The sequence below is a fragment of the Amia ocellicauda genome, chromosome 14, assembly GCF_036373705.1.
Source record: "Amia ocellicauda isolate fAmiCal2 chromosome 14, fAmiCal2.hap1, whole genome shotgun sequence".
Lineage (NCBI taxonomy): Eukaryota > Metazoa > Chordata > Actinopteri > Amiiformes > Amiidae > Amia > Amia ocellicauda.
Genome location: NC_089863.1, coordinates 560766 through 577085, shown reverse-complemented (window position 1 = coordinate 577085; position 16320 = coordinate 560766). Strand labels below are relative to the sequence as shown.

The following is a 16320-nucleotide window of genomic DNA, read 5'->3' as shown; positions in this document are numbered from 1 at the left end:
GCGAGTGTTGCGCTGGGAAATGGAGCAGCGCTGCTGACACCGCGTCCGTCCACAGGGAAGCCCCGCCCTCCGCGCCCAGTCGGCCAATCAGATCGCCCTGAGCGCAGACTGACGCGTCGAGTGACCCGTCAGAAGGAAGCAAAGGGAGTACGCGGCCCAATCAGAGCGGGGCCCGTGAAAGTGAGAGTCTGCGATGGAAAGTTCGTGAAAAGAGAGAGAGAGCGAGAGAGAGGGATTCCGGAGAGGGAGCTGCGCTGCCACGTCTCAGGAATGTGATCTGGGGGCTACATCGGTGGGGAGGGGTCCTGCGTGCCTCCCTGCAGCGGTGCCGACGGGCTGAGCTGAGACCCGCAGCTGTGCGTGTGCAGAGACAGAGACCCGCACAGTGCTGACCACCACCCACAACCCCCCCAACCCCACCACCACCTCCACAACAATCATTATAATAATTACACTGATCATAGTTTTACACTTCTCCCCTAAAAAGTGAACTGTAAGAATGACACACTGCGCAGGGGCAGAAACCTGTTTGGCTGCAACTGTGGCTTCAGTCAGGTTTCTGGCTGTGTTTACATTGCACTCCCCCTCTCCCTCTCTCTCCTCTTCCCCCTCTGTCCCTCTATCTCTCCTCTCTCCTCTCTGTCTCTCCCTTTCTCTCCTCTCTGTCCCTTATCTCTCGTCTCTCCTCTATAATATAATATCGCCAGTCCTCTCTCTCCCAACTGCAGAGATACATCACAGTATCGCAGTATGACTGCAGTTTCACAGTATTACTGCAGTGTCACAGTATTACTGCACTGTCACATTATTACTATAGTGTCACAGTATTACTAGTGTCACAGTATTCCTGCAGTGTCACAGTATTACTGAGTGTCACAGTATTACTACAGTGTCACAGTATTACTGAGTGTCACAGTATTACTACAGTGTCACAGCACTACAGTGTCACAGTATTACTGAGTGTCACAGTATTACTACAGTGTCACAGTATTACTGAGTGTTACAGTATTACTACAGTGTCATAGCACTACAGTGTCACAGTATTATTGAGTGTCACAGTATTACTGAGTGTCACAATATTACTATAGTGTCACAGTATTACTGAGTATCACGGTATTACTGCAGTGTCACATTATTACTATAGTGTCACAGTATTCCTGCAGTGTCACAGTATTCCTGCAGTGTCACAGTATTACTGAGTGTCACAGTATTACTACAGTGTCACAGTATTACTGAGTGTCACAGTATTCCTGCAGTGTCACAGTATTACTATAGTGTCACAGTATTACTGAGTGTCACAGTATTACTATAGTGACACAGTATTACTGCAGTGTCACATTATTACTATAGTGTCACAGTATTCCTGCAGTGTCACAGTATTACTATAGTGTCATAGTATAACTATAGTGTCACAGTATTACTGAGTGTCACAGTATTACTACAGTGTCACAGTATTACTGAGTGTCACAGTATTACTATAGTGTCACAGTATTACTGCAGTGTCACATTATTAATATAGTGTCACAGTATTACTACAGTGTCACAGCACTACAGTGTCACAGTATTACTATAGTGTCACAGTATTACTATAGTGTCACAGTATTATAGTGTCACAGTATTCCTGCAGTGTCACAGTATTACTATAATGTCACAGTATTACTATAGTGTCACAGTATTACTATATTGTCACAGTATGACTGCAGTGTCACAGTATTACTATAGTGTCACAGTATTACTATATTGTCACAGTATGACTGCAGTGTCACAGTATTACTATAGTGTCACAGTTTTACTGCAGTGTCACATTATTACTATAGTGTCACAGTATTACTATAATGTCACAGTATTACTATAGTGTCACAGAATGACTGAGAGTCACAGTATTACTGCAGTGTCACATTATTACTATAGTGTCACAGTATTACTATAGTGTCACATTATTACTATAGTGTCACAGTATTACTACAGTGTCACATTATTACTATAGTGTCACATTATTACTATAGTGTCACAGTATTACTACAGTGTCACAGTATTACTATAGTGTCACAGTATTATTGAGTGTCACAGTATTATAGTGTCACAGTAGTACTATAGTGTCACAGTATTACTACAGTGTCACAGCACTACAGTGTCACAGTATTACTGAGTGTCACAGTATTCCTGCAGTGTCACAGTATTATAGTGTCACAGTATTACTGAGTGTCACAGTATTACTGCAGTATAACAGTATCAGTACAATATCACATAATCAGCACAGTATCACAGTATTACTGCAGTGTTGCTGTATCAGTGCAGCATCGCAGTGCAGTGTTGGTTTCCCTGTGAACTGGGCAGCTGGAAGAGCTTCACAGTTTATCTCTGCTTTTCACAAGAATAATAACTTGATCAATATATTGATCACTTGTATCGTGTGATTAGGCAGCGTCTCTATGAATTCCTTCATTCAGAGCCTTGTGTCTCCTGTGGTTTGACCTGGTTTTAGCTCAGATATACCAGGACGTGTTTCTGTCATTTGAATTTGCACGGATTTTACATGTACTGTAAACCTGTTTCTTGTGATGACTCCCTCCGGCCGGGCAATGACATAAAGAAATACATTAATTATCCCTGCTGTTGCTCAATGCTCTGTAATGTACTTTTCCAATCATTAATTGAAATCATGCATTAGATGAATTTTATTAGCTATAAAACTCCACAACAGCAAAAACGTCACAAATAATTTCTGTGAGAGACTGTATCTGTCCCAGGGGAAAGGGAGCGGGGCAGCTGGGGAGCGGTTTGGGACATCTTGTTGCATGGAGGGTGAGTGAGAGGTCAGAGGTCAGAACTCCTACAACTTCCTGGGCTGGCTTCCTGTCCTGAGCTGCCAACAGTCCCTGTCTGGGGCTTAACCCCTTCAGCGCTGAAGCCTTCAGTCATTCCCTCCTCTCTCACAGTCGGCCCTCATTCAGGGGCCCCTGAATATCCTGTCCCCTGAGGACAGTGGTGCCTGTCCCGTCGGTGGTTGTGTACTGTGTGGCCATGGTGTCTGACCGCGGTGTGTCCCCGCTGACGCAGAGATGTTTTTTAGAAAGTGCGTGTTGAACCCTGGTCCCGTTTACTCTGCCATCTGTGTACACAGGCGGCTGTGTTTGCTGCTCAAAGTACAGCGCAGGACACCATGCGCTCGGGGGGCAGAGCGCCGCGCCAGAGGAGCAGAAGGCACCCGACCACACAGACACGCAAAGCTCACCACAGACAGGTACGTACAGGTGTGCCAGGATATATGTGTGTGTGTGTGTGCGTGTGCGTGTGTGTGTGTGGAGGACCCTGACCCCCACAGCCCCCCGGTTATTGAAGTTATTATTTGCCTCATCTCCCCAGTTCAGCATGTGTCTCCATGTCTCTGTGTCTCTGTCTCTCTGTGTGTCTGTGTCTCTCTATGTGTCTGTGTGTCTGTGACTCTCTGTGTCTCTCTGTGTCTATGTCTCTCTCTGGACATCTCTGTGTTTGTGCATCTCTTTGTTCTTTGTCTCTGTGTGCCTCAATGTTTGTGTGTCCCTGTGTCTCTGTGTATCAAAATCAAATTCAAATTGAGCTTTATTGGCACAACCTCTTTCTTTGTTGTTACCAAAGCATGTATGATACAGATGATGCATGAAAACAACTCTCTGTGTTTGTGTGTTTGTGTCTCCTAATCTCTGTGCTGCAGTGACCTCCATGTGATCTTACAATCGCTGATGCAGGTCCCATACAAAAGCTTCAGATCTTCCCTCTGCTCTATTGGGCGTCAGAGTGACGTATATGACATCATATAGTCAGAGTGACCTACGTGATATAGTCAGAGTGATATACACTGATCAGCCATAACATTATGACCACCTGCCTAATATTGTGTAGGTCCCCCTTTTGCCGCCAAAACAGCCCTGACCCGTCGAGGCATGGACTCCACTAGACCTCTGAAGGTGTGCTGTGGTATCTGGCACCAAGACGTTAGCAGCAGATCCTTTAAGTCCTGTAAGTTGCGAGGTGGGGCCTCCATGGATCGGACATGTTTGTCCAGCACATCCCACAGATGCTCGATTGGATTGAGATCTGGGGAATTTGGAGGCCAAGTCAACACCTTGAACTCGTGATTCATCAGACCAGGCCACCTTCTTCCATTGCTCTGTGGTCCAGTTCTGATGCTCACATGCCCATTGTAGGCGCTTTCGGCAGTGGACAGGGGTCAGCATGGGCACCCTGACTGGTCTGCGGCTACGCGGCCCCATACGCAACAAACTGCGATGCACTGTGTGTTCTGATACCTTTCTATCAGAACCAGCATTCACTTTTTCAGCAGTTTGAGCTACAGTAGCTCGTCTGTTGGATCGGACTACACGGGCCAGCCTTCGCTCCCCACGTGCATCAATGAGTCTTGGCCGCCCATGACCCTGTTGCCGGTTCAGCGCTTTTCCTTCCTTGAACCACTTTTGATAGGTACTGACCACTGCAGACCGGGAACACCCCACAAGAGCTGCAGTTTTGGAGATGCTCTGACCCAGTTGTCTAGCCATCACAATTTGGCCCTTGTCAAAGTCGCTCAGATCCTTACGCTGCATATTTTTCCTGCTTCTAACACATCAACTTTGAGGACAAAATGTTCACTTGCTGCCAAATATATCCCACCCACTGATAGGTGCCATGATAACAAGATTATCAGTGTCATTCACTTCACTTGTCAGTGCTCGATAATGTTATGGCTGATCGGTGTATGTGATATAGTCAGAGTGACGTACAGTTTCTGATATGAGGTATAGGATCCTATGTATGTTGCAGGATTAGAGCTGAGGGTCTGTCCTACTCTCTGCTATCCACACAGGGCTGACAGTTATGACCGAAACCTACCAGGATGACTTACAGGATCTGGATGTGGACGAAGACAAGAAATTCTGGAAGAATGGTGTGTGGGGGGGGGGCAGTGTATGTGTGTCAGTGTGTCAGTGTGGGGGTGTCAGTGTGGGGCTCAGTTCTGTGTCTGTTGCAGCGATGGACAGCGGGCTGCTCCGGGCTGGGGGGCCGCACAGGTGGTCTCGGAAGATGCTCTTGATGGGGGCCGTCAGCGCCTCTCTGCTGCTCTCACTCATCATTGCCATGTCCGTCAGCAGTGAGTAACCCCCCCCACAACCCAAACCCGTCCCCAATGACCCTGTCTCCCACCTCTGTCCTTGACTGAACACCCCTCAGTGTCCCCAATGATCTGGTCTCCTGCCTGGGTCCCTGTGCTGTGCAGTTGTCGAGCTCTTGTTCCTGTGTTTCAGATGCCAAGACTCAGAGCAAGTTGTCTGAACTGGAGGGCTCTCTGGCCAACCTCAGCAGCTCAGTGAAGACGGAGCTCCAGGCTGTCCAGACTACAGGTGGGTTCGGACACACAGGCTGACGAACAGACGGACAGACTCTGCTGACGGACAGGGTGAGGACGATGACCCACTAACTGCACTGTTGTCTCCATGCAGCTCAGAAGGCGAATGAAGGAATGACAAGGGTAAAGTCTTCCCTGGAGGACACAGTGGCCCAGCTGCTGCAGGGTACATCCACACACGTCCCTGCCCTGTCTCTGTGTCTCTCTGTCTCGCGTCTCTCTCTTACTCAGCCTCTCTCTGTCTCCCTGTACTGCCTTTGTGTGTTCAATGTGTGTTCAATCAGAAGAGTGTGTGTTCAGGACAGTGTGTGTTCAGGCAGTCTGTGTTCAGGACAGTGTCCATGTGTTTCAGTCAGTGAATCTGTCAGACGGATGGACGAGCTGGACATCCTGAAGTCATACGTCTCTGAACTGAGGTGCTTCATGGACAAAGTGAAGAACAACAGTGAGTGTGTGTGTGTGTGTATTTGTGAATGTGTGTGTGCAGATTTGTATTTGTAAGTGTGTGTTTGAATATTTCCTCTCCTCCCCGCTCTGCCACAGAAACCTCCTCCATCTGCTGTCCGAGCGGCTGGCTGCTCTTCGATCAGAGCTGCTACTTCATGTCTGCGGAGCGGCTGCCCTGGGACGAGGCCAGGGATTACTGCGTCGGCAAGGGAGGCTACCTGGCCATCCTGAAGAGCCCGCAGGAGCGGGTGAGCGGCCGTCCCCTCCGAGATGCAGGGTCCCTCAGTGCCTCTGTGTCTGTGTGTCTCTGCGTGTTACTCAGTCTATCCCTGTCTCAGTGTGTGTCTCTGCGTGTTACTCAGTGTCCGCCCGTCTCAGCATGCTGCTTGTCACTGTGTGTCTCCTGTCTCAGTGCATGTCTCTGTGATGCTCAGTGTCTCAATCTCTCTTCCCATTCAGGGCTTTGTGTCCAGAAGGACGATGCCCAATTATTACTGGATTGGTTTGACAGATGCGAGGACGGGAAGCTGGGAGTGGGTGGACAAGACTCCTTATGTCATGGTCCGCGAGTGAGTTCTGCCTCCCCTCCTCTCTCCTCTCCCTTGTGCCTCTCTCCATCTCTTCCTCTCTGTCCCCTCTCCTTTCCCCTCTTCCTCCTCTCTGTCCCCTCTCCTTTCCCCTCTTGCTCCTCTCCGGCCCCTCTCCTTTCCCCTCTTCGTCCTGTCCCCTCTCCTTTCCCTTCCTCGTCTGTTCCCTCTCCTTTCCCCTTTTCCTCCTCTCCTTTCCCCTCTTCCTCCTCTGTCCCCTTTCCTTCCTTTCCCCTCTTCCTCCTCTGTCCCCTCCCCTTCCTCCTCTGTCCCCTCTCCTTTCCCCTTCCTCCGCTCTGTCCCCTCTCCCCTTCCTCCTCTGTCCCCTCTCCTTTCCCCTTCCTCCGCTCTGTCCCCTCTCCCCTTCCTCCTCTGTCCCTTCCTTCCCCTCTTCCTCCTGTCCCCTTTCCTCCCCTCTTCCCTCTTCCTCCTCTGTCCCCTCTCCTCCCCTTCTTTCTCTGTCCCCTCTCCTCTCCCCTTCCTCCTGTCCCCTATCCTCTCCCCTTTGAATCTTGATTCAAAGACTTGATCCAAGTCTTCAAAATCATGAAAGGCATCTCCTTTCCCCTCTCCCCTCTTCCTTCTCTGGCCCCTCTCCTTTCCTCTCTTCCTCCTCTGTCCCCTTTCCTTCCCCTCTTCCTCCCGTCCCCTCCTTTCCTCTCTGTCCCCTTTCCTTCCCCTCTTCCCTCTCCTCCCTGAGACCGGTCTGTGACTAGGCCGCTGTCCCTCTGACCCACAGGGAGTGGATGCCCAACCAGCCGGACGACTGGTCCCACCACGGGCTGGGCGGAGGCGAGGACTGCGCCCACCTGCACATCGATGGCCGCCTGAATGACGACCACTGCTCCAGGAGGTACTACTTCGTCTGTGAATACTGAGAAGTGCCTGTGTGCCCCGTCTGACAGACCCCCGGCGTCCCGGGACCCCGATACACCCTGTGTACTATAATAAACAAGTAGCACCGATCCAGCTGGCAGCCTGTGCTTTATTTCACTGTCACTGTCGTTGTTGCCCTGTTCCTCGTAGCTGGCGAATCAGAGTTATTACATGCAGGTAACAGAAATGTCCACTATAATTACACTATGGGAGGTACAGATCTAGATGAAGTAACGCATGAGAAAGACCTAGGAGTCTATGTGGACTCCTCACTTTCTCCATCCAAACAATGTGGGGAAGCAATAAAAAAGGCAAACACAATGCTAGGGTATATTGTCAAAAGTGTAGAATTGAGAACAAGGCCAGTGATGTTCAGACTGTATACTAGTTAGAGCTCATCTGGATACTGTGGACAGTTCTGGGCTCCACACTTTTATTGCTGCTCTAGAGGCAGTTCAGAGGAGAGCAACCAGACTTATTCCAGGTCTGAAGGGAAAGTCCTACTGAGAGACTGAGGACCTGAACCTTTTCACCCTGGAACAGAGGAGACTACATGGGGACTTGATCCAAGTCTTCAAAATCATGAAAGGCATCGACCACATCAAACCAGAGCAGCTTTTCCAGATCAGCAGGGACACACGCACCCGGGGACACAAATGGAAATTGGGCTTCAAGGCATTCAAGACAGTAAACAGGAGACACTTCTTCACACAGAGAGGCGTCACAATCTGAACAAACTCCCCAGCGATGTGGCTGAAGAGACAATGTGGGAACATTCAAAAACAGACTGGATAGGATCCTTGGATCACTTAGTTATTAATGGACACCAAACGAGCACGATAGGGCGAATGGCCTCCTCTCGATTGGACACTTTCTTATGAAAGTTTGTTCTTAAAATTTGAATTATTATTCCCCATCTCAGACTATTAATCAGTGCAGCAGGGATGCTTTCTGCAGTATTCCCCATGCTGTCGGTGCTGGCAGAGTCACGTGACCCCTGGCAGAGCTGCATGCTCCTCTCACACCTTGGACTCAAAGAAAGAAGGAGCAGCGAGCCGGTCGTGAGCAGCACTAGCTGCCAGACTGACAGAATTGACATGCAGGACTCGTCCCCCTCAGCGCCGAGACAGAGCCCCCTTGTTCTGCCACCACGGGTCAGCTGACTGGTGGCTGGAGGGGCAGGGAGAGGACTGTGGCACAGCACGGCCCGGCACAGTGGGGACGGCACTCAACACCTCGTTCTGAATGCCACATAGAGAGAGAGGAGGAGAGAAAGAGAGAGAGAGAGACAACACCTCGCTCTGACTGCCAGAGAGAGGGAGAGGGAGAGGAGAGACCAAGAGAGAAAGCGAGAGAGATTGGGAAGGAAGCTGCCGCTCCAGCATGCTGAATTCCAGCAACCCCGAGGCCGGCCCCCTGCAGGACCCGGTGTCACTGAACGTGGGGGGTGAGCTGTACACCACCACGCTGGCCACGCTTACCCGCTGCCCCGACTCCATGCTGGGCGCCATGTTCACCGGCCGCCTGCCCCTGGCACGAGACGGGCGCGGCCGCTGCTTCATCGATCGCGACGGCCGCGTGTTCCGGCACGTGCTGAACTTCCTGCGCTCGGACACGCTGGACCTGCCCCGGGGCTTCGGGGAGCTGGCGCTGCTGCGCCGCGAGGCTGACTTCTACCAGATCCGGCCCCTGATGGAGGCACTGGGCCGCCTGGAGGTGGGGGCCACGGGTGGGGCCCTGCTGAGCGCCGAGGTGGACCGGCAGGCGCGCACGCTGCACTTCAACCTGAAGAGGGCGCCGGAGACATACGAGCTGTGCGCCTGCGCCGTGACGGTGTTCAGCGCTCGCCTGTTCTGCACCTCGGCCCCCTTCCTGCAGCTGCTGTGCCGCCGGCTAAGCTACCGGGGCCGTGATGGCGCTGCCCCCCCCCAGCCCGACCCCGGCCGGCCCCACCGTCTCCGCCTGGAATGGACGCCGCGGCCGGACGAGCTGCCACCCGAGCAGTACGGGAAGCAGCGCTACCGCGAGCTGAGCGCCGTGGACCCCCTGGGCGGCCCCCCGCGGGACGTGCCCGACACCAGCGCCCTGCTGGAGGAGCTGCTGGCGCTGGCGCTGGCCGAGGGCTTCCGCCTGGACGCCGTGTCCCCCGTTGACGCCGCTGTCCTGGACGCCTGCTCGCTGCGGCTGGTCCGGCACTGAGGAGCTACGGAGAGCCAGAGGGGCCAGGCGTGCAGAGACCCACGGTTACAGCACGACTGAACTCGACCGGCGCCTCAGCTCTGGTTTGGCCGATTGACAAGACCTAACCGAAGCAGGAAAGTAGAGAATAAGGAAGCAACACAGAAGGTATTGATCGACTGCTAATCCTGTAATCCTCAAAGTGTGAAACCGGCTCCACCGCACAGCCTGCGGCCCGACCCGGCTCTCAGCACGAGGAACCGGTCCAGATGTGTCCGGGGAGGGAGTCCTGGCGGGGCTGGGTGAGGGTCAGGAGTCCCGATGGGTCCAGGGGAGGGTGTGTGTGAGGGTCAGGGTCAGGGGTCTGGGGGAAGTGGGCTTCACCCCACTGTGACGCTCAGCGACACTGCAGAGCTACTACTGCACCCCCACTAGCCCTCTCCCTGCGACTGGGCTGCAGTGTCTCGGGCTGCGCTGCAGGAGTGTGGACAGCTGTGCGGCGCGCTGCTCTGTGTAACGACCGATCTCACATTACATTAAAATCATGCTGAGCTTTGCTGTCTCTCTCGTGTATAAAACAGAGTGGGTCTGAAGTGCGTTGCTGTGGACGGGTGTCAGTGTGTGTGTGTGAGGGATGTTAGTGTGTGTGGGGGTGTCAGTGTGTGTGTCAGTGTGTGGGGCGGTGTCTTCACATGGATCAGCTGGGGGGTTTAGCTCCCCACACGCACACGCACACGCACACTGCTGGTCCGGGAGACACAGACACACCAGAGACTCTCAGAGCAGCACTGTTTCAAACTGTATTTGACTTCAGAAAACAAAAGGAGAAATACAGAATCCAGAACATTTGGACACTTTTACACACTGAACAGCGCAACACACTGAACACAACTCCAATAAATAACATGCAGTACACAACCACACAGACATCTCAATTTCTCTCTCTCACTCACTCTCACTCTCTCACTCTGTATAAATAACAGGAACAGCAGAATGAGCAGGCACTTGGTAGGGCAGGAACATGCCAGGTCACATGACCCTCTCGGCCACGGGTCGGGCGGCGCCGGGTCCTACCCGCAGGGATCCAGAGGGAAGGCGCGGCTCAGCACCGCCTCCAGCCGCCCCCCCCCCAGCTGGCACAACTCCAGCACCAGCAGCAGCCGGCGGCCGGTCAGCTGGGCGGCCATGGAGAGCAGGTCGGCTGTGGGGGAGGCAGAGAGAGGGTTCAAATGGGGGGCGCGTGGGGTCACTGTCCGTGGCAGCAACCCACCCCACCACACTCATACTCACAGGGCGCCGGCGGGGGGGAGCCCGGGGAGAAGCCCCCGTGAGCCAGGACCGCCAGCCAGCTGTTACTGTGCGCCTGGGGCAGGGGGGGGCAGTGCCAGTCTCCTGGACACGAGGGCAGGAACACGGCCTGGACCACCAGAGAGCGGCTGAGGTCTGCAGCGAGGGGGAGGGAGACGGTGTAGTGTGTGTGTAGCCTGTACCTCTCAGGGTGACAGTGTAGTGTGTGTAGAGCCTGTACCTCTCAGGGTGACAGTGTAGTGTGTGTAGAGCCTGTACCTCTCAGGGTGACAGTGTAGTGTGTGTAGCTTGTACCTCTCAGGGTGAGGGTGTAGTGTGTGTGTGTGTGTGTGTGTAGCCTGTACCTCTCAGGGTGACGGTGTAGTGTGTGTGTAGCCTGTACCTCTCAGGGTGACGGTGTAGTGTGTGTGTAGCCTGTACCTCTCAGGGTGACGGTGTAGTGTCCGCTGTAGCCGGCCGCGGTGCTGAAGGTGTCCAGCTTGCTGTCCGGCAGGCTGCGCTGTAGGGTCTCGGGCTGCAGCCCCAGCGCCAACGCCTGCACCTCCCTCCTGGCGTGGCTGTACCGCCGCGGCAGCGTCTCCCTGGCAGCCCGTGCCCGGCCAAGCCGAGGCCCCGCCCACTCTCTGCCCGGGCTCGCCGTCGGGGGGGCGGCACCACAGGAGGCCCCAACACCGTCCTCTTCCTCCCCTTCCTCATCGCCGTCATCTTTCTCCAGGAACTCCATGGTGGCCTCCCACAGCGAGAACCCTGCGCAACACGGAGCTGTCACTGCCAACCTCCGACCTCCGACCCCTGACCCTGTGCAGTGAGGCAGCTTTGAGGGTCTTACCTACTCCACTGTCAGCGTCTGCGTCTGTGTGCAGGCCGGACCACCGGGGCGACGGCGGGGGCAGGACTAGCCTGGGGGGAGAGACAGTGTTAGAGCAGGGGTGACGGACCGGTCTGCATGGCCGGTCCAGGGGCCGCCCGGGGCCACACTGCCGCTCACCCCCACTGACTCACCTCTTCCTGGGCAGCTCTGATCGGCTTCTCTCCCCCACAAACAGCCTCTTCTGCGCTCTGCGGCCAGAGCCCCCCAGCCTGACACTGCCACTGCGGGGGGAGAGAGGAGCTCACTGCAGCACACTGACACACTGTACACAACAACGCACTGACACACAGCACAGCATAGCACTGTACACTATCACTACAGATCAGATGCACAGCACTAGGCTGACAAGTTACACACTGACACAGACGCACACACACCTGTTCCTGGGGGACCAGGGGCAGCCCAGGGAGGAGCAGGGCGACAGCGGGGCACTGGAGCTGCTCCAGGAAAGCTGCTCGTCCGCAGGGTCACAGCCGGGCGCAGCGCTGACCTGCACAACAACACCTGTGACAACACCTGCACTCACACCGACACACCATCACACTCTGACACAGTACGACACAGTGAGAATCACACACAAAAAAGCACTGGCTGTCTGTCTGTATTGTGTGTGTGTGTTGTCTCTCACCGTGTTGTCGCAGTCGCTATGTGTCACTGAGACCACGGTGCCCTGGATGGCAAAGCACCGGCGCTCCCGGTACAGCAAGCGCCCGGCCTCCCTCTGCAGCTCCGCAGCGCTCACCAGCCCGGGGTCCCCTGCGACACACACACAAAGAGACACACACACAGACACAGAGGGAGACACACAGAGACAGACACACACATACACACACGCACGCACACAGAGGGAGACACACAGACAGAGACACACACACAAAGACACACACACAGACAGAGAGTGAGACACAGAGACACACAGACAGAGAGGGAGACGCACAGAGACACAGTTTATTTCAGTAGTAGGTCAGGTTTGTCGTTACAGTGTGAGAGCTGGGCCTGGTTTAAAATGTGCTTTATTCTGAAAACCACAGTCACACTCAGAGATGAAGAGCATTTCGGTTCTTGACATTGTTCCAGGAATCAGCCCTGTCAATCACTCCCTGGCCCGGCTCACCGCTCCTCTCCTGCAGGTACTGGTCCATGGAGGCAGCAAGGGGCGGGAAGCTGAAGAACCCCCCAATCACGGCTCTCCTCGCCACGGCGTCCTCGTCCACGGTCTTCAGCCACTGGATGAAGCGCCGCACCGGGGGGAGTCTCCTGTAGGGCCGGCGCTGGTGCTGCCCTGGGGACACCGGGACAAGATCACCGTCAGAAGGAACGACCAGTCACAGCCCCCTCCCCGGCACCTGACCGCAGACGGGAGGGTCTGCCTCACCTGTGCAGTACACCTGCGTGTATCTGGTGCTGGTCAGGTAGTGGACAGAGCTGGTCTTCATCAGCTGGACACTGGTGCACACCAGGACAGACACTGAGGGACAGAGAGACAGAGTGACCCAGCAGCCCCAGCACATCAGTCAATGGGATCTACAATCCTCTACAGACCCTGCTGGACTGGACTGTGTCTCTCTGGACCAGGGCTGAGACCCCGCTGGACTGGACTGTGTCTCTCAGGACCAGGGCTGAGACCCCGCTGGACTGGACTGTGACAGAGCTGCTCTTACGGGGGTGGATCCCGGCCTGCTCCTCGGGCTGCGATGTGGCGAAGAGCTTAACAGCGACCGGCTGCCCCCCTGTGCCGTCCTCCAGCTGCAGCCAGCGGTACTGCTTGAGCTGCTCCTCGCCCTGCCCTGCAGAGAGACGGCAGCACACTGAGCACAGCACACTGAGCACAGCACACTGAGCACAGCACACTGAGCACAGCACACTGAGCACAGCACACTGAGCACAGCACTGTCATTATAATAACAGACACAGACTGACCTCTGACCCTCAGGCGCTCCGGGCGCCCAGCGAAGGTCACCAGGCCGATGAAGTCACAGGTGTGTCCCTGGGGACAGGAGGGCAGCTCCTCCCTGCAAGACAGCAGCGTTCAGAGACTCCAGGTAGTGGAAGTGGGCGAGGGCACTACCTGCTCAGGAAGTGGAAGTGGGCGAGGGCACTACCTGCTCAGGAAGTGGAAGTGGGCGAGGGCACTACCTGCTCAGGAAGTGGAAGTGGGCGAGGGCACTACCTGCTCAGGAAGTGGAAGGGCACGGATGGCAGGTTCCACTGGGGCAGCACCGCCGACTCGGGCACGACCGCCAGCTCCGCTGAGGGGTTCCGGGAATTCAGGCTGATTTCTGCGTCACAGAAGAACAGGGACATATTGTGACTGAGCGTTCGCCACTTTACACACGCATGTGTAAGGCAAGGGCAGCGCAGCGCAGAGTGGGTACAGCGCAGCGGGCACGGCCGTGTACCGATGTCCTGCTCCCTGGCGCTGCCGCTCCGGCTGCCGTAGCTCTCCTTCACTCTGTAGCTGTGGATGCTGAGCACCGTGCCGGGTTCCACGCCCCGGTACCAGTCCAGACACAAGGAGTTCCACAGGACCACAGCGGCCCGGTCACTGCTGTCAGCCACCTCCAGCACCGCCTGCGGGACGGACACACAGACACAGTCAGCTGGGGGACAGACGGACAGATGGACAAACTGACACACAGACTGTCAGTCGGGGGACAGATGTAACGGACAGACAGTCAGCTGGGGGATGGATGGACGGACAGACGGACACACAGACGGTCAGCCCGGGGGACGGACGGACAGCAATGCGGCAGACACAGACACAGAGCGACTGCAGTCAGACAGAAAAGCTGCTGGAGCTATGATCACTAGAGTGGACTGGTTTTGCTGGGAGGGACTCAAAATGACTCACTGGGTTGACCTGCTGGAGACACTGTCCTCTGTCTCACTGGCGGACCTGCTGGAGACACTGTCCTCTCATTGGCTGACCTGATAGGGACACTGTCCTCTCACTGGGGACACTGTCCTCTTACTGGCGGACCTGCTGGGGACACTGTCCTCTCACTGGGGACACTGTTCTCTCACTGGCGGACCTGCTGGGGACCCTGTCCTCTCACTGGGGACACTGTCCTCTCACTGGAGGACCTGCTGGGGATACTGTCCTCTCACTGGCAGACCTGATAGGGACACTGTCCTCTCACTGGCTGACCTGCTATGGACACTGTCCTCTCACTGGCTGACCTGATAGGGACACTCGCAGGCCCGGTCCGTCTTGCCGAAGTGCAGCAGCCGGGACTTGCGCAGCACGCGGACGGTCAGCGGCCTCTGACTGTGACTCTGCCTCCGGCGTGAGCGACTGAAGAAGGAGCGGCGCAGCTCACGCAGACAGACAGGCTGCAGGTCTGTGGCACAGAGACAGACAGGCAGTAACACAGAGAGAGAGAGACAGACAGACAGGCAGTAACACAGAGAGAGAGAGAGAGAGAGAGAGAGAGGGAGACAGACAGGCAGTAACACAGAGAGAGAGAGAGAGAGAGAGAGAGAGAGAGAGAGAGGGAGACAGGCAGTAACACAGAGAGAGAGAGAGAGAGAGAGAGAGAGAGAGAGAGAGAGAGGGAGACAGGCAGTAACACAGAGAGAGAGAGAGAGAGAGAGAGAGAGAGAGAGAGAGAGAGGGAGACAGGCAGTAACACAGAGAGAGAGAGAGAGGGAGACAGACAGGCAGTAACAGAGAGAGAGAGAGAGAGAGAGAGAGAGAGAGAGAGAGAGAGAGAGAGGGAGACAGACAGGCAGTAACACAGAGAGAGAGAGGGAGACAGACAGGCAGTAACACAGAGAGAGAGAGAGAGAGAGAGAGAGAGAGAGGGAGACAGACAGGCAGTAACACAGAGAGAGAGAGAGAGAGAGAGAGAGAGGGAGACAGACAGACAGTAACACAGAGAGAGAGAGACGGACAGTTACACAGAGAGCTGTTATACCGCCTGTGCTGTATCTGCGATGTGCTGTACAGCGGCTCACCTCTCACTGTCTCCTCGGAGTCCGAGTCGGCGGGCGGGCTGGGCGGCCGCGCTCTCCACAGCTCCCCACAGTAGTCCTGGTTGTTCCACAGCGGCAGGTAGCAGCACCTCCTGGCCCGCAGCGGGGCGACCTTCGGCGGCCCGTCTGGGTCCGAGCCGAACCAGGGCAGGGCTTCGACATCCACCCCGCTGAAGGCCGCCAGCCCCGCCGCCGCGCCCGCCTCCTCGTTGAGCTCCAGGTCCAGGACCAGGTGTCCGGGGTGCGCCTCCTCGGCGCCGGGGCAGAAGGTGACGTTGCGCAGCTCGCAGCCGCAGCGCAGGCGGTTCCCCTCCACCAGCGCGTTGAGCCCGGGGTGCAGCGTGGCGCGCAGGCGGCAGTGCCCGTCGCTCAGCGTGGCGTCGTACAGCCATTCGGACGACGCCACGGCCTGGGGGAAGTGCAGCCCGACGCCCGGGTCCTTCATGTACCGGTGCACGGCGAGGAGGAACAGCGGCCCGCTGCAGCACCGGGGCCGATCGCGGCGCACAGGCGAGGCGGCGCTGCACTGCGAGAGAGTCCGCTGCACGGCACAGCCCGCACGCCGCGCCGCCATCTTGGCCTGAACCAAAACATTGCAGGGCATTCTGGGAGATTTAAAGTGACAGCGACTGGTTTAAAGTGACACTTGAGACGTCCACAGCGCGCACTGCACATACAATAATAATAATAATAAT

The 16320-nt window shown here is 55.5% G+C and overlaps 3 protein-coding genes across 3 annotated transcripts; 2 read left to right on the top strand and 1 right to left on the bottom strand.

Moving 5' to 3' along the window:
- Positions 1-3136: 3136 nt before the first annotated feature.
- On the top strand, positions 3137-7382 carry asgr1a (asialoglycoprotein receptor 1a). The gene is made up of 9 exons (XM_066722277.1): positions 3137-3244; positions 4844-4924; positions 5009-5128; positions 5283-5378; positions 5478-5549; positions 5736-5828; positions 5927-6078; positions 6290-6399; positions 7157-7382. The coding sequence occupies exons 2-9, from the start codon at positions 4855-4857 to the stop codon at positions 7293-7295; spliced, it is 852 nt and encodes a 283-aa protein (XP_066578374.1). The 5' UTR covers positions 3137-3244; positions 4844-4854; the 3' UTR covers positions 7296-7382.
- Positions 7383-8521: 1139 nt separating this feature from the next.
- LOC136768201 (BTB/POZ domain-containing protein KCTD21-like) lies at positions 8522-10042 on the top strand. Its single transcript, XM_066722278.1, has one exon. The coding sequence runs from the start codon at positions 8677-8679 to the stop codon at positions 9490-9492; it is 816 nt and encodes a 271-aa protein (XP_066578375.1). The 5' UTR covers positions 8522-8676; the 3' UTR covers positions 9493-10042.
- A 215-nt stretch (positions 10043-10257) lies between these two features.
- Positions 10258-16199, bottom strand: LOC136768176 (RPA-related protein RADX). Its single transcript, XM_066722244.1, has 15 exons — positions 15608-16199; positions 14831-14991; positions 14050-14221; positions 13821-13929; positions 13571-13662; positions 13312-13437; positions 13026-13118; positions 12765-12932; positions 12279-12406; positions 12028-12140; positions 11782-11871; positions 11609-11679; positions 11200-11526; positions 10762-10914; positions 10258-10672 (listed from the first exon to the last, which is right to left on the bottom strand). Exons 1-15 carry the CDS (start codon positions 16197-16199, stop codon positions 10542-10544), a joined length of 2526 nt encoding a protein of 841 aa, XP_066578341.1. The 3' UTR covers positions 10258-10541.
- Between the last annotated feature and the right edge of the window lie 121 nt (positions 16200-16320).

Bases quoted from the DNA above. Each gene is read 5' to 3' on its own strand.
- asgr1a (XM_066722277.1), top strand. From the start codon at position 4,855: ATGACCGAAACCTACCAGGATGACTTACAGGATCTGGATGTGGACGAA. The intron at 5,550-5,735 runs GTACATCCACAC...CATGTGTTTCAG, and splicing joins AGTGGCCCAGCTGCTGCAGG to TCAGTGAATCTGTCAGACGG. The intron at 6,079-6,289 runs GTGAGCGGCCGT...CTTCCCATTCAG, and splicing joins TGAAGAGCCCGCAGGAGCGG to GGCTTTGTGTCCAGAAGGAC.
- LOC136768201 (XM_066722278.1), top strand. From the start codon at position 8,677: ATGCTGAATTCCAGCAACCCCGAGGCCGGCCCCCTGCAGGACCCGGTG.
- LOC136768176 (XM_066722244.1), bottom strand. From the start codon at position 16,199: ATGGCGGCGCGGCGTGCGGGCTGTGCCGTGCAGCGGACTCTCTCGCAG. The intron at 14,222-14,830 runs GTCAGCCAGTGA...TCCGTCCCGCAG, and splicing joins CCTGCGAGTGTCCCTATCAG to GCGGTGCTGGAGGTGGCTGA. The intron at 12,407-12,764 runs GTGAGCCGGGCC...TGTGTGTCGCAG, and splicing joins GTACCTGCAGGAGAGGAGCG to GGGACCCCGGGCTGGTGAGC.